Source organism: Tachypleus tridentatus, chromosome 8 (genome assembly GCF_004210375.1).
Source record: "Tachypleus tridentatus isolate NWPU-2018 chromosome 8, ASM421037v1, whole genome shotgun sequence".
NCBI lineage: Eukaryota > Metazoa > Arthropoda > Merostomata > Xiphosura > Limulidae > Tachypleus > Tachypleus tridentatus.
Window position 1 is genome coordinate 32,569,496 of NC_134832.1, and position 23,265 is coordinate 32,592,760.

At 34.7% G+C, this 23,265-nt stretch overlaps 1 protein-coding gene across 1 annotated transcript in view; it reads left to right on the top strand.

Annotated features, from left to right (window-relative positions):
• The window catches only part of LOC143222114 (uncharacterized), a 51,447-nt gene extending 31,782 nt beyond the window's left edge, over positions 1 to 19,665 (top strand). Inside the window, exons 3-8 of the mRNA XM_076448089.1 lie at positions 8,886 to 8,970; positions 9,189 to 9,282; positions 12,074 to 12,206; positions 12,955 to 13,070; positions 13,847 to 13,928; positions 18,523 to 19,665. Coding sequence (XP_076304204.1) covers positions 8,886 to 8,970; positions 9,189 to 9,282; positions 12,074 to 12,206; positions 12,955 to 13,070; positions 13,847 to 13,894 — 476 coding nt within the window. The 3' untranslated portion in view covers positions 13,895 to 13,928; positions 18,523 to 19,665. The remainder of the gene's footprint in view (positions 1 to 8,885; positions 8,971 to 9,188; positions 9,283 to 12,073; positions 12,207 to 12,954; positions 13,071 to 13,846; positions 13,929 to 18,522) is intronic.
• Positions 19,666 to 23,265: the final 3,600 nt, after the last annotated feature.

Consider the following 23,265-nt stretch of genomic DNA (forward strand, 5'->3'; position numbering starts at 1 on the left):
AGATACACTTACATTATGAAGGTAATCTAGAGATACAGTTACATTATGAAGGTAATCTAGAGATACACTTGCACTGTGAAGGTAATCTAGATATACACTTACATTGTGATGGTAATCTATCTCACCTGACGAGATGTAATCTCAAGAAACAATACTTAATTTTTATTATGCTACTCATCTAACTGATCGTGTGCTAAATGGAATATTTGCGTTACCAAACTTCCCTCGTATATATCTGGATGTGGGAAGTGGTAAAGTGACCAAGGGAAAAAATCCGAATTTTTTCTTCTTGTTAACATAATGGTCACGTCAAACACATCAGAAGTCGATTTTTTGGTATTCACCAATTTTTTTTCGTCCCCGCGTAAACTTTTGTATTTCACGATATGTTGCGTTGTAAGCATTTATCTCGTCGTCAGAGTTATCACGGAAAGATGAAATAATGGACCGTTATTAAGTAATTTAGAAACGTTTAAAATCAGAAAAATTGGAGCCTGTATTATAGATAAGAATCACTCAGACTGTAACCTGCGCCTACACTGCAGAAACGAATTTCTCAAAACCAGAGTCAGACACCTATATTTTAGATAAGAAGTATTCAACCTTTAGTCTGACACCTATACTTTAGATAAGAAGTATTCAACCTTTAGTCTGACACCTATACTTTAGATAAGAAGTATTCAACCTTTAGTCTGACACCTATACTTTAGATAAGAAGTACTAAACCTGTAATCTAACACCTATACTTTAGATAAGAAGTATTCAACCTTTAGTCTGACACCTATACTTTAGATAAGAAGTATTCAACCTTTAGTCTGACACCTATACTTTAGATAAGAAGTATTCAACCTTTAGTCTGACACCTATACTTTAGATAAGAAGTATTCAACCTTTAGTCTGACACCTATACTTTAGATAAGAAGTACTAAACCTGTAATCTAACACCTATACTTTAGATAAGAAGTATTCAACCTTTAGTCTGACACCTATACTTTAGATAAGAAGTATTCAACCTTTAGTCTGACACCTATACTTTAGATAAGAAGTACTAAACCTGTAATCTAACACCTATACTTTAGATAAGAAGTATTCAACCTTTAGTCTGACACCTATACTTTAGATAAGAAGTACTAAACCTGTAATCTAACACCTATACTTTAGATAAGAAGTATTCAACCTTTAGTCTGACACCTATACTTTAGATAAGAAGTATTCAACCTTTAGTCTGACACCTATACTTTAGATAAGAAGTATTCAACCTTTAGTCTGACACCTATACTTTAGATAAGAAGTATTCAACCTTTAGTCTGACACCTATACTTTAGATAAGAAGTACTAAACCTGTAATCTAACACCTATACTTTAGATAAGAAGTATTCAACCTTTAGTCTGACACCTATACTTTAGATAAGAAGTACTAAACCTGTAATCTAACACCTATACTTTAGATAAGAAGTATTCAACCTTTAGTCTGACACCTATACTTTAGATAAGAAGTATTCAACCTTTAGTCTGACACCTATACTTTAGATAAGAAGTACTAAACCTGTAATCTAACACCTATACTTTAGATAAGAAGTATTCAACCTTTAGTCTGACACCTATACTTTAGATAAGAAGTATTCAACCTTTAGTCTGACACCTATACTTTAGATAAGAAGTATTCAACCTTTAGTCTGACACCTATACTTTAAATAAGAAGTATTCAACCTTTAGTCTGACACCTATACTTTAGATAAGAAGTACTAAACCTGTAATCTAACACCTATACTTTAGATAAGAAGTATTCAACCTTTAGTCTGACACCTATACTTTAGATAAGAAGTATTCAACCTTTAGTCTGACACCTATACTTTAGATAAGAAGTATTCAACCTTTAGTCTGACACCTATACTTTAGATAAGAAGTATTCAACCTTTAGTCTGACACCTATACTTTAGATAAGAAGTACTAAACCTGTAATCTAACACCTATATTTTAGATAAGAAGTATTCAACCTTTAGTCTGACACCTATACTTTAGATAAGAAGTATTCAACCTTTAGTCTGACACCTATACTTTAGATAAGAAGTATTCAACCTTTAGTCTGACACCTATACTTTAGATAAGAAGTATTCAACCTTTAGTCTGACACCTATACTTTAGATAAGAAGTACTAAACCTGTAATCTAACACCTATATTTTAGATAAGAAGTATTAAACCTGTAGTCTGACACCTATACTTTAGATAAGAAGTATTAAACCTATAGTCTGACACCTATACTTTAGATAAGAAGTATTCAACCTGTAATCTAACACCTATACTTTAGATAAGAAGTATTCAACCTTTAGTCTGACACCTATACTTTAGATAAGAAGTATTCAACCTTTAGTCTGACACCTATACTTTAGATAAGAAGTATTCAACCTTTAGTCTGACACCTATACTTTAGATAAGAAGTATTCAACCTTTAGTCTGACACCTATACTTTAGATAAGAAGTATTCAACCTTTAGTCTGACACCTATACTTTAGATAAGAAGTATTAAACCTGTAGTCTGACACCTATATTTTAGATAAAAATTATTCAAACTGTAGTCTGACAATTAGAGTTTATATAAGAATTATTCTCTATAGCCTACACCTATATTGAAGATAAGAATTTCTCAAACCAGAGCCTGACACCTATACTGTAGGTAATAATTACTCAAAGCTGTAATTAACAAGGAATTTAAGTAGTTATAAATGAAAGTTGTGAAATTATTTAATTTTAACAAAGATATTGCTTATAATGTGTCCAATTTCCTGCCTATTAATGTACTCATAATAACATTAAAACGAAACTGATATACACAGAATGTTAAGGAGGAAGTTTACGCCTGTTGTTTTTGTATTTCAAATCTATACAGTGTTTCAATATGCAAGAAAAAAGTAGTCCGTTTTGAAAAAAAAAATGTCCTGCTACTAAGCCTAAAACGGTTAACATGTCCTTTTGGTTAGTCTGTCTAGTCTAGGTCGAAATTATCAACTTAGCTTCTGTGATTTTTAAGTTGACTTTTTATCCATTAACCACAAATAATGCACATCCGTTCACAACTGATGTTTGTAATATTGTTCTACATTTAGGGATTTTCCCAAGTTATGTGTAGACGCTCATTTTTGCTCTGAGTTTTTTTGTACAGTTTAACGTAGTTATGTGGGCTTGTTTGTTTTGTTTTGAATTTCGCGCAAAGCTATTTGAGGTAGCTAGTCATCACCACTCACCGCCTACATTTGGGCTACACTTTTACCAACGAATAGTGGGATTGATCATCACATTATAATGTTCCCACGGCTGAAAGAGGAAGCATGTTTGGTGTGACGGGGATTCGAACCTGCGACCCTCAGATTACGAGTCAAGTGCCTTAACCATCTAGCCATGCCAGGCGCATGTGGGCTTGTTTTTGTTATATCGATAATTGGAATGTCCATTAACAATCAAATTATTCAGAAATGAAACGATGTAGGAAACTGGTTATTAATCATATGTAATGAAGTGTTGCTGGATCATACAATATCAATGATACGATTCTCAAGCGACTTAAACGGTCTTCTGACAAATCCAAAAGCGAATTTCCGAGGTATAGCTAATAAGAAATGAAACTTTTATGTAGTTTTTATGAATTTCCCTAAATTACCTGATGTCGAAGCGTTTGTTTTTTTACGTAGGTTGTTTCCCGGTTTGTTTAATTTGCACCACGCGATTCATTGTACTAAAATGTTGACAACAGATCGACTCAAAATGTTGTACGAATGTGAACAAGATTCAATATGACAGCTAAACTGACAATATTGGTTGCTGCTTTTCATCTACAAGCATGGCAACATAGTGCTTGTGTACTATCTCATGCAAGTTGAGGGAGCCATGGTAACATAGTGCTTGTGTACTATCTTATGTAAGGTGTGGAACCATGATAACATAGTGCTTGTGTATTATCTTATGTAAGGTGAGAGAGCCATGATAACATAGTGCTTGTGTATTATCTTATGTAAGGTGAGAGAGCCATGGTAACATAGTGCTTGTGTACTATCTTATGTAAGGTGAGGGAGCCATGATAACATAGTGCTTGTGTACTATCTTATGTAAGGTGAGGGAGCCATGATAACATAGTGCTTGTGTATTATCTTATGTAAGGCGAAGGAACCATGGTAACATAGTGCTTGTGTACTATCTTATGTAAGGCGAAGGAACCATGGTAACATAGTGCTTGTGTACTATCTTATGTAAGGCGAAGGAACCATGGTAACATAGTGCTTGTGTACTATCTTATGTAAGGCGAAGGAACCATGGTAACATAGTGCTTGTGTACTATCTTATGTAAGGCGAAGGAACCATGGTAACATAGTGCTTGTGTACTATCTTATGTAAGGCGAAGGAACCATGGTAACATAGTGCTTGTGTACTATCTTATGTAAGGTGAGGGAACCATGATTTTTTTGTTTGTTTGTTTTGGAATTTCGCACAAAGCTACTCGAGGGCTATCTGTGCTAGCCGTCCCTAATTTAGCAGTGTAAGACTAGAGGGAAGGCAGCTAGTCATCACCACCCACCGCCAACTCTTGAGCTACTCTTTTACCAACGAATAGTGGGATTGACCGTCACATTATAACGCTTCCACGGCTGAGAGGGCTAGCATGTTTGGCGCGACTCGGGCGCGAACCCGCGACCCTCAGATTACGAAGCGCACGCCTTAACGCGCTAGGCCATGCCGGGCCATGACAACATAGTGCTTGTGTGCTATCTTATGTAAGGTGAGGGAGCCATGGTAACATAGTGCTTGTGTACTATCTTATGTAAGGTGAGGGAGCCATGGTAACATGGTGCTTGTGTACTATCTTATGTAAGGTGAGGGAGCCATGGTAACATAGTGCTTGTGTACTATCTTATGTAAGATGAGGGAGCCATGACAACATAGTGCTTGTATATTATCTTATGTAAGGTGAGGGAGCCATGACAACATAGTGCTTGTGTACTATCTTATGTAAGGTGAGGGAGCCATGGTAACATAGTGCTTGTGTACTATCTTATGTAAGATGAGGGAGCCATGATAACATAGTGCTTGTGCACTATCTTATGTAAGATGAGGGAGCCATGACAACATAGTGCTTGTGCACTATCTTATGTAAGATGAGGGTGCCATGACAACATAGTGCTTGTGTACTATCTTATGTAAGATGAGGGAGCCATGACAACATAGTGCTTGTGCACTATCTTATGTAAGATGAGGGAGCCATGACAACATAGTGCTTGTGTACTATCTTATGTAAGGTGAGGGAGCCATGGTAACATAGTGCTTGTGTACTATCTTATGTAAGGTGAGGGAGCCATGGTAACATGGTGCTTGTGTACTATCTTATGTAAGGTGAGGGAGCCATGGTAACATAGTGCTTGTGTACTATCTTATGTAAGATGAGGGAGCCATGACAATATAGTGCTTGTGTATTATCTTATGTAAGGTGAGGGAGCCATGGTAACATGGTGCTTGTGTACTATCTTATGTAAGGTGAGGGAGCCATGGTAACATAGTGCTTGTGTACTATCTTATGTAAGATGAGGGAACCATGACAATATAGTGCTTGTGTATTATCTTATGTAAGGTGAGGGAGCCATGGTAACATAGTGCTTGTGTACTATCTTATGTAAGGTGAGGGAGCCATGGTAACATGGTGCTTGTGTACTATCTTATGTAAGGTGAGGGAGCTATGGTAACATAGTGCTTGTGTACTATCTTATGTAAGATGAGGGAGCCATGACAACATAGTGCTTGTGTATTATCTTATGTAAGGTGAGAGAGCGATGACAACATAGTGTTTGTGTACTATCTTATGTAAGATGAGGGAGCCATGACAACATAGTGCTTGTGTACTATCTTATGTAAGGTGAGGAAGCCATGATAACACAGTGCTTGTGTACTATCTTATGTAAGGTGAGGGAGCCATGGTAACATAGTGCTTGTGTACTATCTTATGTAAGGTGAGGGAACCATGTTTTTGTTATCTACAACCTTCGGACCGTTCACAAGTGCAATGACCTTGCACATATCTTACACCTGAAACTTAGGTTTGTGCGACAATTTATCTTATGGTGGAATATCAAACTTTTGTGGCACAACTCCGTATGCGTACAATGGCAAACGTTCTCTTATCTGTCTTTTCACATGAGATTTCGGATAATGTTCGGTTCATGATTTTTGACATATTTACTAATAAAATTGAGGTTTTAAAACTTATATTAAAATCTGATTTATTAATTACGCTTTTACACCATGTTTATTAGTACGATAATAAACTAGCTTAATTGAATTTTAAAATTAACTTACTAAAAAGTCGTGGAATGCGCACTTTGACCTGACCCTGGCGAGCGTAAAAAGTTTAATTTGTTATCGCTTTCGCCAACTCAGTTTCGGTTGTATGACGCATATCAATACAATTTCCAAGGGTACGACCTTGAAGATGACTCTGAATTACCACAAAGATTTTGTTGTAATCGGGTAGTTCCCAACAGTTCATTGCCTACTATGAACAACTATCTCCCTCTACCGTTCGACATCTAAATTACTTGTCAAAGGACAAACTAACGATACACGAGGCAGCAGGAAAATATATCGTTGTAACACTGTTTAAAGCATACCTGATTCAAAACATGAAAGATACAAGTATAATAACAAGGAAAAACTCTAAATAGTTGTGTTAAAAATATTTCACGGTTGTTATATTTGGTTGTAACTTCGCGCTAAGTTACACGAGGTCTATCTGCGCTAGAATTCCCTAATTTAGCAGTGTAAGACTAGAGGGAAGGCAGCTAGTCAAAACCACCCTCCGCCAACTCTCGGGCTACTCTTTTATCAATGAAAAGTGGAATTGACCGTCACATTATAACGCCCCGACGGCTTAAAGGGAGAGAATGTTTAGTGTGACGGGGATTCAAACCCACGATCATCACATTACCAGTCGAATGCCCTAACCATTTGGCCATGCCAGGCCGACAAGAAGTTAGTTAACTGTATACAGCTGATGAGATAAAAAATCGTGTACTGAATTCAGTGTATTTTTTTTGATCACGAGATTTGATTGTAGATTCCATATCAAAGATCTTGGTAATTCCTCTTTTGCCCCAATAATGAACCCACTTTGTATATTTTACCAGTTTTTAATAAGCAGTTTGTTATAGATGGCATTAAAATCCTTCACCATTCTCAATAACATATACTTTTATTTTGGAACTAGTGATAAAAAACCGCGGAATAAAACAATAAAAAAAATTTAAACTGAAGCTCTTCTCTGTATCATGGTGGGAAAACGCCCCTTGTCTTTGTACTTCTCAGACCACGCCCATTGCTGTGATATTTGAAGACCATATTAGTACTCTCAAGGTTGTGACATGCAGACGAGACGGTTAAATTAGTGTCATTAATATGCATAACTTAAAAATATTAGTAATTTAAACCCGTAGACCTTAGGAGTACGTACCAAGAAAACTGAACTTAACAAAAGGTTAACAACGTTGAGTGTAAGCAAATATAACGAAATCAATTGTAATGTTGAATGACTATGGAAACACACACACACACACACTTGTAAAAATGCTTTTAAGGCATTAAAATAAAATGACGTGAACATGTTTTGGAAGAAACCGTTTTTCATAGTAGATTATAAACTATAATGGACCCCCAGTGGCACAGCGTATACCTATGGATTCACACCGCTAGAAACCGGGTTTCGATACCAGTTGTGGGCAGAACACGGATATCCCATTGCGCAGCTTTGTGTTTAATTCCAAACAAACAAAACTGTAATGTATTGCCATAACATGCTACATACAGAAGTGACGGATAATAAATGAAACTTTTGTACGCTTGCATAAAAATTTATCTCTACGTCGATGCTTCTCGAACACATCAGTTAATTTAACATTCAAAACTAAACAACACTGAAAACATTGATAAATAGAAAATATTAACAATCATAACTTCCGTTCACGCTTTTGGATGCTGTCACAAAGTAGACCTGAAACTCGTTCGTTCTCACAAACGGCTGAGGGGGCGTTATGATGTGATGGTAAATCCCACTGTGAATTGGTAAAAAAAAAGAGTAGCCCAAGAATTAGAGGTGGGTGGTGATGACTAGCTGCCTTCCTTATAGTCTTACACTGTTAAATTAGGGATGGCTAGAACACAAACGGCTGCTTGTTTGTTTTTGAATTTCGCACAAAGCTACTCGAGGGCTATCTGTGCTAGCCGTCTCTAATTTTGCAGTGTAAGACTAGAGGGAAGGCAACTAGTCATCACCACCCACCGCCAACTCTTGGGCTTCTCTTTTACCAACTAATAGTGGGATTGACCGTCACATTATAACGCCCCCACGGCTGAAAGGGCGAGCATGTTTGGCACGATGGGGATGCGAACCCGCGACCCTCAGATGACGAGTTGTATACCTTAACACGCTTGGCCATGCCGGGCCACAAACGGCTGCATAAAAAAGCTTGTCGATTAAGGATTCTTTTTACCACCCCTTAAGGTAAAAGGGGTATCCCAGAATACCATTTATGTTGTGTCAAAACTAATGAATATAGTATTTAGAAAATGTTAGACTTACGAGTGGTATAACTGATAGCAGTTGGATGCTAAATGCCAGAGTAATTGCACTTGGTCAAATAAATGAGAAATTGCATATTGAAATGTTTGTTTCTGGGTGAAGATAAATGTCTTGTTTCTGCCATGCGAAGAAGGATATATATACATAACATTTTTTAACTAGTTCGTTGTAATTATAGTATCCAATGTGTCTTGAATGACTGGTATTTCCGCTCGTTTATTAATTTATTTATTGCATTTATGTGTATTGAGCACAGTGTGGGTTTATTTCCAGGAATGCCCATCAGGAGTGTTATGGTTCTCGACGATGAATCTCGGCCTGCAGAACTCCAGGCGTGTCATCCACGTGGAGAATCTAAGTAAGATAGAGAGCTTGTTTCAAATGAAAATATTATATGTATTATACATTAAAGGTCCTTTTAATGTGTTCGGAAATACAGGATCCAAGTTTTAAGCAAACAATAGATATTGATAATTTCGTTGGCTGCCTATGATTATAAGAACTCATGACTTGTGTCATGTGGCGAATAAATATATTTTACGTAACTGAAAACTGTATTGTGATTCTTTTGTGTAGAAATCTTACGTCATCACGCCCTTTGTGCCGGTTTAAGCTTCAGATGAGAAGAGGAGGCCTGGTCAAAATTTATGATGGCTGTTTAATGGCTGAGGTAATTTTTTTTTTTGTTTATGTAGCTGATTCATTGTTTATGTCTTTCTAACAAAGAAACAAACACATATGACGATTGCTTAATAGCTGAGGTATTTTTCTTTGTTTATGTAGCTGTTTAATTTTTTGTCTTTCTAACACAGAAATAAACACATATGACAGATGTTTAATGGCTGAGGTAATTTTTTTGTTTATATCATTCTAACACAGAAACAAACACATACGATGGCTGTTTAATGGCTGAGGTAATTTCTTCGTTTATGTAGCTGTTTAATTGTTTATGTGTTTCTAATACAGAAACAAACACATATAACGGCTTAATTCCTAAGGTAATTTCTTTGTTTCTTTGGCAGGAAGACATAAACAAACACATGCGGATACAAATATTTGTTTGATTTGAGTTAGTAAGTAATGAACGCTTTTGCCATTGATCTTAGGGTGGTCTCTTAAGATTACATAGCTGTAATAAGTACCAGTACGGCAATAACCATGTTTGGGAAAACCTCTCTAACAGTTGAACCTGGCTTTAGTGGAATACACAAATACACACATATCTACCAAATGCGCAAAAAGGTCGTCTTCGTCAAATACATATTTCTTCACAATATACACAAATACGCATATTTACCAAATACACAAATATACTCACATCTTCATCTAAAGCACAAAATATATAATCCATCATCAAATACACATAAGCATCTTTATGCAATACACACATCTTCACCAAATGTACAGATAAATACAGCTTTACCAAATACGCAAGCATTTCCACAGAAATATTTGAGCTAATCTATTCTCTTTCTAACACTGTAATTAATTACATTATGTATGTTATGAAAGTCTCGTCGCTTTTGCTTTCATTCTTAAGAAGCCCCGGTGGACAACGATAGGTTCACATACTTTAACTTACAACGTTAAGATATGTTCCTCGCGTTGGATTCGGCAGATAGCCCAATGTGGCTAGCAATTAAAAAAAACAACTACTATTAAGCAAAATACGAAATCCTGGCCGTACTATTGATAATTGTTTAAACAAATGAAATATACGTAAAAAGGAGTATCAAAAATTAAAGTACAGGAGCGAAAAACTACGAATTGCTTACGAAACTTGTTAATGATAAAATATTCTTTGGTTGGTTTTACTGTTGTTGTTTTTTGCATTAAGTATAAAGCTGCACAAAGGGCTATCTGTGCTCTGCCCACCACAGGTTGCGTAATCCGTTTTTTAGCACAGTCTGCCGACATGCCGCTGTGTCATTGAGGGGTGGCTGGTTTTATAAAAAGTGGTTGTTTTTTTAAACTTTCATACAATAAGCTCTCTGCACATAGGCATTATCAAGTTTGAACTAATAGGCCACAATCCCCCCCCCTGGCACAGCGGCATGTCTACGGATTTATACTATTAGAAACTGGGTTTTGATACCCGTGGTGGGCATAGCACAGATAACCCTTTGTGTAACTTTGTGAATAACAAACAAACTGTAGGTTAGAAGGATAGCATTCAGAGTTCCAATAAATTTTATTTCACGTCTTCATAATTTGAAAAGCAAATTCATTGAATAACCTTTATAGCTTAACTTTCTGGGAGACTAATCAAACTGATATCTAGTAATGATAGGAAACTGCCAAAATATTATTAACCTATCGAACTTTCATGATATAAAACTGTTAAGATACTACTTACGTATCGAAATTTCGTGATAGAAAACTGTTAAAATATTATTAACATATCGAACTTTCATGATATAAAACTGTTAAGATACTACTTACGTATCGAAATTTCGTGATAGAAAACTGTTAAAATATTACAAACGTACCGAACGTCAACTGGTGCTTGTACATGCTTGGATTACTGTTCGATGAGTTCATGCATGTTGTTTTTTATTATAATCACTTATACGGCGCTTATTACTCCAGAAATACATCAATTGGCATTTGACACATCTATAAAGTTTGTTTGCAGTTAAACGCAAAGCTTGAATATTACTAACGTAACATGTAAGCTTTGTGTACGTTTATAACAATTAATGGGTATTGTTTATAACACCGGAACATGGTCTTTAATATTAACCAGTTTCTGCAGCCTAAGTTAATACTGAAATTATTGTTTTAAAATCAAGCTAAGGATATTAGGTCTTTAAAATTTCCCTCATTTTCTCATAATACGAGGGTGATTTTTCCCCCTTGAATAATAACATTTAAAAGTGTTGACAATTTATCATATATTATATTAGAATACGTACAACGTTTTGACTACTAAAATAGTTATTTTCAAGGACCAAACACAGAATTTTTTTCGTTTTCTTTCAAAAGTTTATACATGCCCAGCATGGCCAGGTGGTTAAGGCATTCGACTCGTAATCTAAGGGTCACAGGTTCGAATCCCCGTCACACAAAGCATGTTCGCCTTTTCAGCCGTGGGGACGTTATAATGTGACGGTCAATCCCATTATTCGTTGGTAAAAGAGTAGCCCAAGAGATGGCGGACGGTGGTGATGACTAGCTGCCTTCCCTCTAGCTTTTCACTGCTAAATTAGGGACGGCTAGCACAGATAGCCCGCGTGTAGCTTTGTGCGAAATTCAAAACAAAACAAAATGTTTATTCATATAAAAAAATGTTAGACCTGCGATACAGTATATATATATATATTAGATTACCAATTATTTATCATAATTTTACTTAGTAATACATATACAATTAACACAATAAACATATAAAATTAGAAAGAATGGCTCTGATAATCGTTTTTGTAAATCAGAATATAATTCTAGTATTCATCATATTGCAGTCTCTGTACAAAAGTCTCCTGGTATCGGATAAGACAACTGTAGAGGAGGTCATACAGCTAGTTCTACATTGCTACAATTCCAAAGAGAGGCCTAGTTTATTTTCGCTTTACGAACTATCAGCAAGTGATCACCGTAAGCATAGTTTTATTCTCTTAGAGCTCTTTAACCCAGAACACTGTAACTATTTCTTCTCATATGTTAACTTTGTGTTCTGGACAATGTATAATATTGATCGGGTTCTGGTGTAATGGGAAACATAATGTTTACTCATGTTATATTTCGTCACTTGTATCAAACCTTATTCCCCTTAGCTGGTTTCTAATGTCAATATTGTATAACTTCTAATAACATGTGTTATTTACTTTTCTTGTCTCGGAATAATCTAGCAGTTTTTGTTTTTTTTCTGGCATTAGCATTGTGTTAAAGAAAGTGAAATTCTTAACCATCAGTTATGCTTTAATAATAACACTGTACTAAACAAAGTAAAACTTTTAACCTATCAATTATGTTTTAATAATAACATTGTGTTAAATAAAGTGAAACTTTTAACCTATGAGTTATATTTTAACAATAACATTGTGTTAAACAAAGTGAAACTTTTAACCTATGAGTTATGTTTTAATTATAACATTGTGTTACACAAAACGAAAATGTTTTAGCACTAATATTGTGTTAAACAAAGTGAAACTTTTAACCTATCAGTTATGTTTTAATGATAACATTGTGTTAAACAAAGTGAAATTTTTAACCTATCACCTTTGTTTTAACACTAACACTGGATTAAGAGCTAATTAACATATTGTTATTAACACCTAGTCTAGTTTATATTACTTTAAAATGGACGTGGAGAGCATCTCTTATTTTCTTCCTCTATGTTCAGATGAAAGAAAGCTTTATCCTCAGGAGTTTCCACTTGTCATCCAACATAAGTGGCCTGATCCAAAACAGTTCGCTTTCCACCTGAGGAGAAACACTGCAATATATCCAATACGAAGAGTAAGTCGAGGTTATGATCTTTAGTGACTGATAATAGGTCAGTAGTCAAAATTATTCTCAAATATTTACTTTGATAGCTTACGAGGAACATAAAATGAACAGAGAATATTATTTCAATATTATGCGATAGAGTAATGCTTGAAACACAATGCGAATCTAGTTATTTATATTCACTAACTATGAGCAGTAACACGAGGTTACATCAAACATCGGTATCGATTCTTTTTTCTTTTATGTAATTTAAAAGTTATCAATCAAACTTTAATATGGAACAACCAAGAACTATATATTTTGGCTCTCATTAAAATAGTAAACGCTAGGTGGAGCTTCGGGCATGCTTTGGTTTGGTTTCTTTTGAATTTCGCGCAAAGCTACACGAGAGCTACCTGTGTTAGCCGTCCCTAATTTAGCAGTGTAAGTCTAGAGGGAAGGCAGCTAGTCATCACCATCCACCGCCAACTCTTGGGGTACCCTTTTACTAACCAATAGTGGGATTGATCATCACTTTATAACGCCTCCACTGCTGTAAGGGCTAGCATGTTTGGTGCGACGAGGATTCGAACCCACGACCTTTGGAACAACGCACATTCCCCAAGGCCTGAGATAATATCGTATTTCTGTATTCCTTAGCCTAAATTCGGTGCTACAGTATAGCCGACTGTTCCTCGTTTTATTTTCTAATGTTGAATCGGATTACTTCGTGTATATATTAAATAATGATAATCTTCTGTTACATAATTCACGAAATTTTATTACTCGTATTATTTGATTTTCAGGAAAACTTGGAAACAAACTCCTCTCATTGTTTTAGACTATTTGTATGACGTTTACAAGCGCTTGAACTTAATACGAAAACAGGTAAGAATTTTTGATGTATGTTTTTATAATTAGTAAAAAAATAGGTAATCACTCTATAGTATCATTGCACTTTTGATGTATATATATATATATATATATATTATTATTACTAATTTTTCGGTGAACTCAACGTAAACTTTAAAAATATTCCTATACACTTGCAGCCATGCTTGCGCGCCATCTATCGTGCAGTTTTGTCTTTGTTCATAGTATAATTCTCTGTGAAATGTAAGTTTTAGAAATTTGTTTGGTAAAGTAGTCTCATTACTATATTTTTAAGTAATTAATAGACAGCGCTTTCACCCTGAAAAATCTACCTCCTTTCTAGCCGATACTGAAGACAACTGTCAAATTTTTGCCTTATTTAGGGTCTATCGATTTTATGGAATATTTCCTATATTCCGTAGAGATATCGTGACATCTTACGTAGGTGTTTCGAGTTCTTCGAGTTTGTTTACAGCGCCATCATTTGGTAACAATAATATACAATTCATTCATGTTCTCTTTAACCATTGATATCAAAAACATTTTTTTTTTTTCTGGATGCTAGCAATAATAATAATAATACTTCTATTTGTTTGTTTATTTTTCGTAGGTTTTTGTAAAATTTTGTTAGATCTCGGTATTTACAGATATACGTTGTTTTAAAATCAGTTTTTAAAATATATTTTTTCTTTGTTTTGTCGAAATATGGAACAAAATTTATCGTCTTCATAGTAGCACCAATGTAAATTAATAAATGATGATAATTACTTTTAATTTTCTGAATATCACATAATGTTTATGCCTGAATTTTGTAATCTGTATTGGGATAAAATATCCTATCTTTGTTTGTTTGTTTTGAATTTCGCGCAAAACTATAAGAGGGCTATTTAGGCTAGCCGTCCCTAATTTAGTAGTGTAAGACTAGAGAGAAGGCAGCTAGCTAGTCATCACCACCTATCTCCAACTCTTGGGCTATTCTTTTATCAACGAATAGTTGGATTGACCGTAACATTATAACGCCCCAACGCCTAAAAGGGCGAGTATGTTTGGTGTGACGGGGGAGATTCTATTTTTAATTTCATTTCTAACTTACACCTAATGCGATGCATTTGGTGTGTTCATAAACAGTTTTATCTTTCGTGATAGCGTGATTTCATGTATGCTTATTGTATATAATGAAATAATTTATTGTGCTCATAGATTGCCACTTTCTTGTAAATATCTTCGTCCTTGTACGTTTGTAAGTAATTAGCCTATTATTTGATATAACATTATACATTACAGTTAGCACAGAATTTCCATTAATGTACGCATGGCGGTCATATAAATTCTTTGTTTTGTTATAATATTAATTTTGACGACAAAAATAAAGAAGTATATCGATATAAACGAAAAATTAAGAAGGTTTTGAAGACCATCTGCTGTTAGCTGATTTAACTTTACCTCAGAATTAAAAGACCATCTGCTGTTAGCTGATTTAACCTTACCTCAGAATTAAAATACCATCTGCTGTTAGTTGATTTAACTTTACCCCAGAATTAAAAGACCATCTGTTGTTAGCTGATTTAACTTTACCCTAGAATTAAAAGACTATCTACTGTTAGGTGATTTAATTTTACCCCAGAATTAAAAGACTATCTGTTGTTAGCTGATTTAACTTTACCCCAGAATTAAAAGACCATCTGCTGTTAGCTGATTTAACTTTACCTCAGAATTAAAAGACCATCTGTTGTTAGCTGATTTAACTTTACCCCAGAATTAAAAGACCATCTGCTGTTAGCTTATTTAACTTTATCCCAGAATTAAAAGACCATCTGCTGTTAACTGATTTAACTTTACCCCAGAATTAAAAGACCATTGCTGTTAGCTGATTTAACTTTACTCAAGAATTAAAAGACCATTTGCTGTTAGCTGATTTAACTTTACCACAGAATTAAAAGACCATCTGCTGTTAGCTGATTTAACTTTACCCCAGAATTAAAAGACCATCTGCTGTTAGCTGATTTAACTTTACCCCAGAATTAAAAGACCATTTGCTGTTAGCTGATTTAACTTTACCCCAGAATTAAAAGACCATCTGCTGTTAGCTGATTTAACTTTACCTCAGAATTAAAATACCATCTGCTGTTAGCTGATTTAACTTTACCCCAGAATTAAAAGACCATCTGCTGTTAGGTGATTTAATTTTACCACAGAATTAAAAGACCATCTGCTGTTAGCTGATTTAACTTTACCCAAGAATAAAAAGACCATCTGCTGTTAGGTGATTTAATTTTACCCCAGAATTAAAAGACCATCTGCTGTTAGCTGATTTAACTTTACTCCAGAATTAAAAGACCATCTGCTGTTAGGTGATTTAATTTTACCACAGAATTAAAAGACCATCTGCTGTTAGCTTATTTAACTTTACCTCAGAATTAAAAGACCATCTGCTGTTAGCTGATTTAACCTTACCTCAGAATTAAAATACAATCTGCTGTTAGTTGATTTAACTTTACCCCAGAATTAAAAGACCATCTGTTGTTAGCTGATTTAACTTTACTCTAGAATTAAAAGACTATCTGCTGTTAGCTTATTTAACTTTACCCCAGAATTAAAAGACCATCTGCTGTTAGCTGATTCAACTTTACCCCAGAATTAAAAGACCATCTGTTGTTAGCTGATTTAACTTTATCCCAGAATTAAAAGACCATCTGCTGTTAGCTGATTTAACTTTACCCCAGAATTAAAAGACCATTGCTGTTAGCTGATTTAACTTTACTCAAGAATAAAAAGACCATCTGCTGTTAGGTGATTTAATTTTACCACAAAAATAAAAGACCATCTGCTGTTAGCTGATTTAACTTTACCCCAGAATTAAAAGACCATTGCTGTTAGCTGATTTAATTTTACCCCAGAATTAAAAGACCATCTGCTGTTAGCTGATTTAACTTTACCCCAGAATTAAAAGACCATCTGCTGTTAGCTGATTTAACTTTATCCCATAATTAAAAGACCATCTGCTGTTAGCTGATTTAACTTTACCCAGAATTAAAAGACCATCTGCTGTTAGCTGATTTAACTTTACCCCAGAATTAAAAGACCATCTGCTGTTAGCTGATTTAACTTTACCCCAGAATTAAAAGACCATCTGCTGTTAGCTGATTTAACTTTACCCCAGAATTAAAAGACCATCTGCTGTTAGCTGATTTAACTTTACCCCAGAATTAAAAGACCATCTGCTGTTAGCTGATTTAACTTTTTACCATCTGCCAGAATTAAAAGACCATCTGCTGTTAGCTGATTTAACTTTACCCCAGAATTAAAAGACCATCTGCTGTTAGCTGATTTAACTTTACCCCAGAATTAAAAGACCATCTGCTGTTAGCTGATTTAACTTTACCCCAGAATTAAAAGACCATCTGCTGTTAGCTGATTTAACTTTACCCCAGAATTAAAAGACCATCTGCTGTTAGCTGATTTAACTTTACCCCAGAATTAAAAGACCATCTGCTGTTAGCTGATTTAACTTTACTCAGAATTAAAAGACCATCTGCTGTTAGCTGATTTAACTTTATCCCAGAATTAAAAGACCATCTGCTGTTAGCTGATTTAACTTTATCCTAGAATTAAAAGACCATCTGCTGTTAGCTGATTTAACTTTACCCCAGAATTAAAAGACCATTGCTGTTAGCTGATTTAACTTTACCCCAGAATTAAAAGACAATTGCTGTTAGCTGATTTAACTTTACCCCAGAATTAAAAGACAATTGCTGTTAGCTGATTTAACTTTATCCCAGAATTAAAAGACAATCTGCTGTTAAGTGATTTAATTTTACCACAGAATTAATAGACCAACTTCTGTTAGTTGATTTACTTTACGTCAAAATTAATAGACAAACAGTTCTCAGCTGAGTTCACTTTAGGCCAGAAATAAAAGACCAACTGTTGTAGCTGATTGAACTATATCCCCAGAATTAAAAGATCAAATAAGTAATTTTTCACCTTAAGTATCAAGGTAAATGTAGCGGAGACATCAGGGGGAATGTGACCCTAATTTGGCCCAGTAGCGTAGCTCGCCCTTGCATGGGGAATAACAATTGTGCATAACTATCATGGAAATTCATTCTTTCAGTTGTGAATTTACAAGTCACGGTTTATGTAGTAAATAAGGTGGTGTACCCAATCGGTTTATGTAATAAATAAGGTGGTGTCTCAAATCGGTTTATGTAGTAAATAAGGTGGTGTCCCAAATCGGTTTATGTAGTAAATAAGGTGGTGTCCCAAATCGGTTTATGTAGTAAATAAGGTGGTGTCCCAAATCGGTTGATGTAGTAAATAAGGTGGTGTCCCAAATCGGTTTATGTAGTAAATAAGGTGGTGTCCCAAATCGTCCACACAAATTCATATATATTCTGCCACCTACGTAGGACATACGGGACTTATTCCGAACTTCTTTCTCAGATAGTACATCGTATAATTCGTAAGTCACACCATGTTCAAAACGTGTTCCGTTGTTTGTTTTGTTCTCATATTCTAGTTTGTGCGCTTTCAGTTAATACACGGTATAGCTCGTAAGTCTCACTTCTTTGAAACCATGAACATTGTTTGTTTTATTATTATCTTTTAGCTCCTGTGGACAAGATTCATCCACATTTGTAGAAACACTATATTCAAGCCCAGTGGTCTGGACAACGTGAGCCATGGAAAAAATCTACCAATTATGTCAGACTGTCATAGCATTAGTTCTTCTTTCATACGAGAAGCAGACATGATGGAACTAGTCAGCGATGGGAAGAGTCAGACGGATAGTAGAGGTTTAAATAACTGCGTGTAAAATAATGGATGTAGTTCCTAATTAATAGTATTTTTTTGCTTGTATCGGAAGCTAGTCCATAATATTATGTTACATTTGTTAGCTTCCTAATTAGAAATTCAAACATGTTCAACTAACAGTCTAACAAAAATCACCAAAGACCGATCTGGAACCATTAAAGTTTCAACAAAAGAGTAAAAAACACAAGTTACAAAAAATGGCAAACTTTAAATAAATGTTTTAATGTTCACAACGTTTCGGTTTGACACACCCTTTCTTAGGTACTTGTAAGAAAGGTACTAGTTTAGATAACATCTACCAAAAGGTGTAATGTTTAGACATGCTTAATCAAAAGACATTACAAGTTACAAACTCTAACACTTGTTCAACCAATAGTCAGCCAAGTTTTACAAACTCTAACTTTGTTCAACCAATGCCCAGCAAATTTTACAAAGTCTAACTCGTTAAACCAATACCCAAACATGAGTTACGAATTTAATCATTTTCAAACTTTGATGATATGAGACATTCTACATACTTTTCTTAAGAAATCTACTAAATTTGTAAAGATATGCGAAACTATGGTTAATAAAACCGTTAAAAGTTATTTAAACATGATTCTAAAAAAAAACAGACAAGGTTTGCCAAAAATGTGGATATCGAGTTAACTTTTAAACATGTTTTAAACATGTCTAGTTTCATTAGGTTATCCTTAGTTTCGATGTATAATGTAACTCATACTGTTTTGAGGGGATGGGAGGAGAAAATCTAAATGTTGTTTTATTTAAAACGATAGTTGTGTAACCCATTAGGCTAATGTTGTACTGGTGATATCAAAGATTTCTTGTTTGACTACAAGTGTTAATTTATATTGCAACAACTAAACAGCATAAGTATTAATTGTTATAAAACTGTAGATATTGTGTAGGCTTGTAAATAAAAGTTTTGTAAAGTTGACTAAGTGTTTTAAGACGTGTACTGTATTATATGCACATGTAAATAGCAAACATTATCTGAAATTCATCTCTTTTTTACTTCTGTTCTAAATAGATAAATAATCTAACTTACGTGCTGTTCAGTAATTAAAGTATTTCGGAACAGTATGGATGAAGCAGGTGAAAATATTCTAATGAATAGATTTTGGGTAGGTTAAGAATTAAAAAATGGACACTATCACGTTTCTTCAGTTATCGTTTTACTGGGTGGCCATGTTGGGTTAGAATCCCGCCATTGAACGTGCTCGTATTTCGAGCTTCGAGGGCGTTATATGTGATGGTTACATATAGTAGAGAGTAGCCCAAGAGTTGACGGTGGGTGATGTTGATTAGTTGCCTTCCCAAAGCATTTATGCCGAGTTCAGGAGAAAATCTATTCCGGTGAAGCCAACCATGTTTGCTGTATCAGTGTTCCATTGTTTCTTTGTTAAATGATTTCAAAACGTTGTGACTTTACTCACATTATTTTAGTATAAATAAAAACTGATGAAATACCACAAAAATTCAGCTCGGCTGTTCTTAAACTATTCGATGCAGTTCCAGTATAATAACCTGCTACGTAGTGTTTGTGCAAAGGAAACAATTCATTCATTTACTGAGTGGTTATATTTCGTGTTTAGAAAGAGTCTATCCTCTTCATCACTGAAATAGCATGTATAAAATCAAGCTTCTGATAGTGCAAGTGATGAAATATTGTAAATTAATTAATTAACTTGGATTAACTTTAATTGTTATTGTTGTTTTATTGAGCAAAATAACAAAATGGAACGCTTGCATTCTGACCACTACAGGGAACGGAACCATGGATTTTAGCACTGTTTTGTTTCTTGTTTGTTTCGAGCTACGCGCGAATTTACACGAGGGCTATCTACGCTAGCCGTCCCTAATTTAGCAGTGAAAAGTTAGAGAAAAGGCAGGTTGTCATCACCACCCACATTTAAGTTTTGTGCTACTCTTTTACTAATGTATAATGGGACTGACCGTCACATTATAACACCTCCAGAGCTGAAAGGGCGAGCATATTTGGTGTGATGGAGATTCGAATCCACGACCCTCAGATTGCGAGTCGATCGCTCTAACTATTTGGCCATGCTGGGCCTTTTTAGGCATTACAAGTCCGTAAATGTACTGCCGATCCAACAAGGGGTTGTCCTTATGAAACTATGGACCTTTGTGTAAAGCTTGTTAGTTCAAGAAATGCCTTATGGCAAGTTTAATTTGTTGGTATTTCTCCAGTCCTTGTACTGACTGATTTATAAAAAAAACAACTATAAATAACAGCAACTACATACTCGAATGATTTTTAAGGAGCTAAATCCTTCAGAAATCAAAGGATTGTTGCATTCTTATGCGCAGTATGAAATAAGTATTTTTTTTCTTAAAATCTACTACCGATGTCTTAAAAATATTGTTCACATTATTTGAAGCGAGTCCGAAAAAAATGAATTCCAGCTGACAGGCATAATGATTAGTCGCTTTTGTTCACAACTGGAATCTGCTGAAACGAAATGTATTAGATTTTGTTCGACACTCCATAAAATGTATGAACGTTTATAATTGTGTGAGTGTTATGTTTCTAACTGAGTAAGGTCAACTTACAGCTTATGGAAATTTTCAACCACCCAACGATAAAAAATAACAATAAAGATTTAGTTTCCTCTCTATTTTTAGGGTTACCGATGTTACAATATTTATTATAAGATAATAATACTTGGAGTGTTATCAATTACGTTTTTAGACTATGTAAATAATAAAGACAAATTGATACATCTTCCAGTACAATAAGATTAAGTTATCTCCACCAAATTTGGCAAGTTTTCAGTGACCATATTAAATCTTTCGTATAGAAAAAAACACCAAACAAACAGAATTTTAAATAAAATATTTTTTTCTAAAAATTCATGATTCAATAAAGGAAGTTGAGTGTTGAGTATTGAATGTTGTCTTAATTTGTTTTACCAAAAAACATTACATGCAAAGTTAACATAAATTAACTATAGCAAAATATATGGACGGGTATTAACATTTGTTAACTTCTATTTCTAGCTACAATTTAGTTGATGAGACCTGAGAATTGAAAAAAAAAAAAAACACTATGAAGTGTGAAGTAATCTAGAATTACAGACAAACGTTGTAACAAACCGTTGTGCATCAAGGTACATATCGTATCGGCTACTGTAAATGAGATACACACCACTAATAAATACGAGTGTCTTTTCTCAACAGCTGGTTGTTGTCACTTAAAAAACACTAAAATAAAAATGTTTTTAATAACACGGTGCATCAACTGATACTGCATTTTAAAAATAGAATAACAAACACAACGATATTTTGAAGTTATTGTCGGTGTTTGTTGTTTTTGTAAGTCAGCAAAAAGTTATACAATGGGCTATCTCTGCTCTGCCCACTATGGGTATCGAAACCCGAATTCTAGCGTTTTAAATCCGCAGACAAACCGCTCTATAATTAGGTGAGTGGGGGGCCTTTTAAGACATAAAAAAGTTTGGAATCCACGCAAACACCTAGAAACGTTTGCCATATATTTTGAAACGACGTTCATCGAAAAAAACAACAACAATAGGCAAATACCTTAGTAGTTAATATCTGTGTCAGAATGACTAAGATGATGGAATTCGTATAAGAGATGATACAGATAGGTTTAAATAAGTCTTTTGGTCTTCTTCGGCAGTATTGCTACAGCAGTAAGTTACAAAGATCATTACAGAGAATTGTGTAGGAAACGAGGGGGATATTCCCCTACTTTTCAATCTTTTTCGAATAAAACTGAATCAAATGATGACAATAACTTAGGGGAAGTAAGAAAATGTATAAAATACAGAATCCAAGAGTTTTCAGGTCCCTGAGGTAAGTCCTAGGTCCCGACCTTAGTGGATGGGTCTAAGACGCACATTATCTCGATCAAATAAATATTTTTCCTTACAAATCTTTGATTTATATCCTATACCTCATTTAGGTATTTCGTACACTGATTATTGATTTAGTACAGCAGGGTATCTTTTAAAACAATTTAATATACTACTAAATGTGGGTGGCAATGCTTTTGATACGCATCTATAAAAACGTACATTCGCCGACTTAGCTGTTACTTTGTATATTGTTTGTTTGTTTTTGAAGTTTGCGCATAGCTACACGAGGACTATCTGCGCTAACCGTCCCTAATTCAGCTGTCTATAATAATTAAATTTTCAAACTATATAAATAATAAAGGCATATCGATACATCCTACAGTAAAACAAAATTAATTTATCTTCACCAAATTTGGCAAGCTTTCAATAACCATATTAAATTTTTGTGTACGTACAGGCCTACTTCTTTGCTTTCAACCGTGGAGGTTTATAATGTTACGGTCAATCCCGCCATTCGATGGTAAAAGAGTAACCCAAGAGTTGGCGGTGGGTGGTGACGACTAGCTGCCTTTTCTCTAGTTTTACACTACTAAATTAGGGACGGCTAGCACAGGTAGCTCTCATGTAGCTTTGCGCGAAATTCAAACCAAAACTACAAAGCATATAGCGTAAGGAAAATGACGTCACAATTTCTT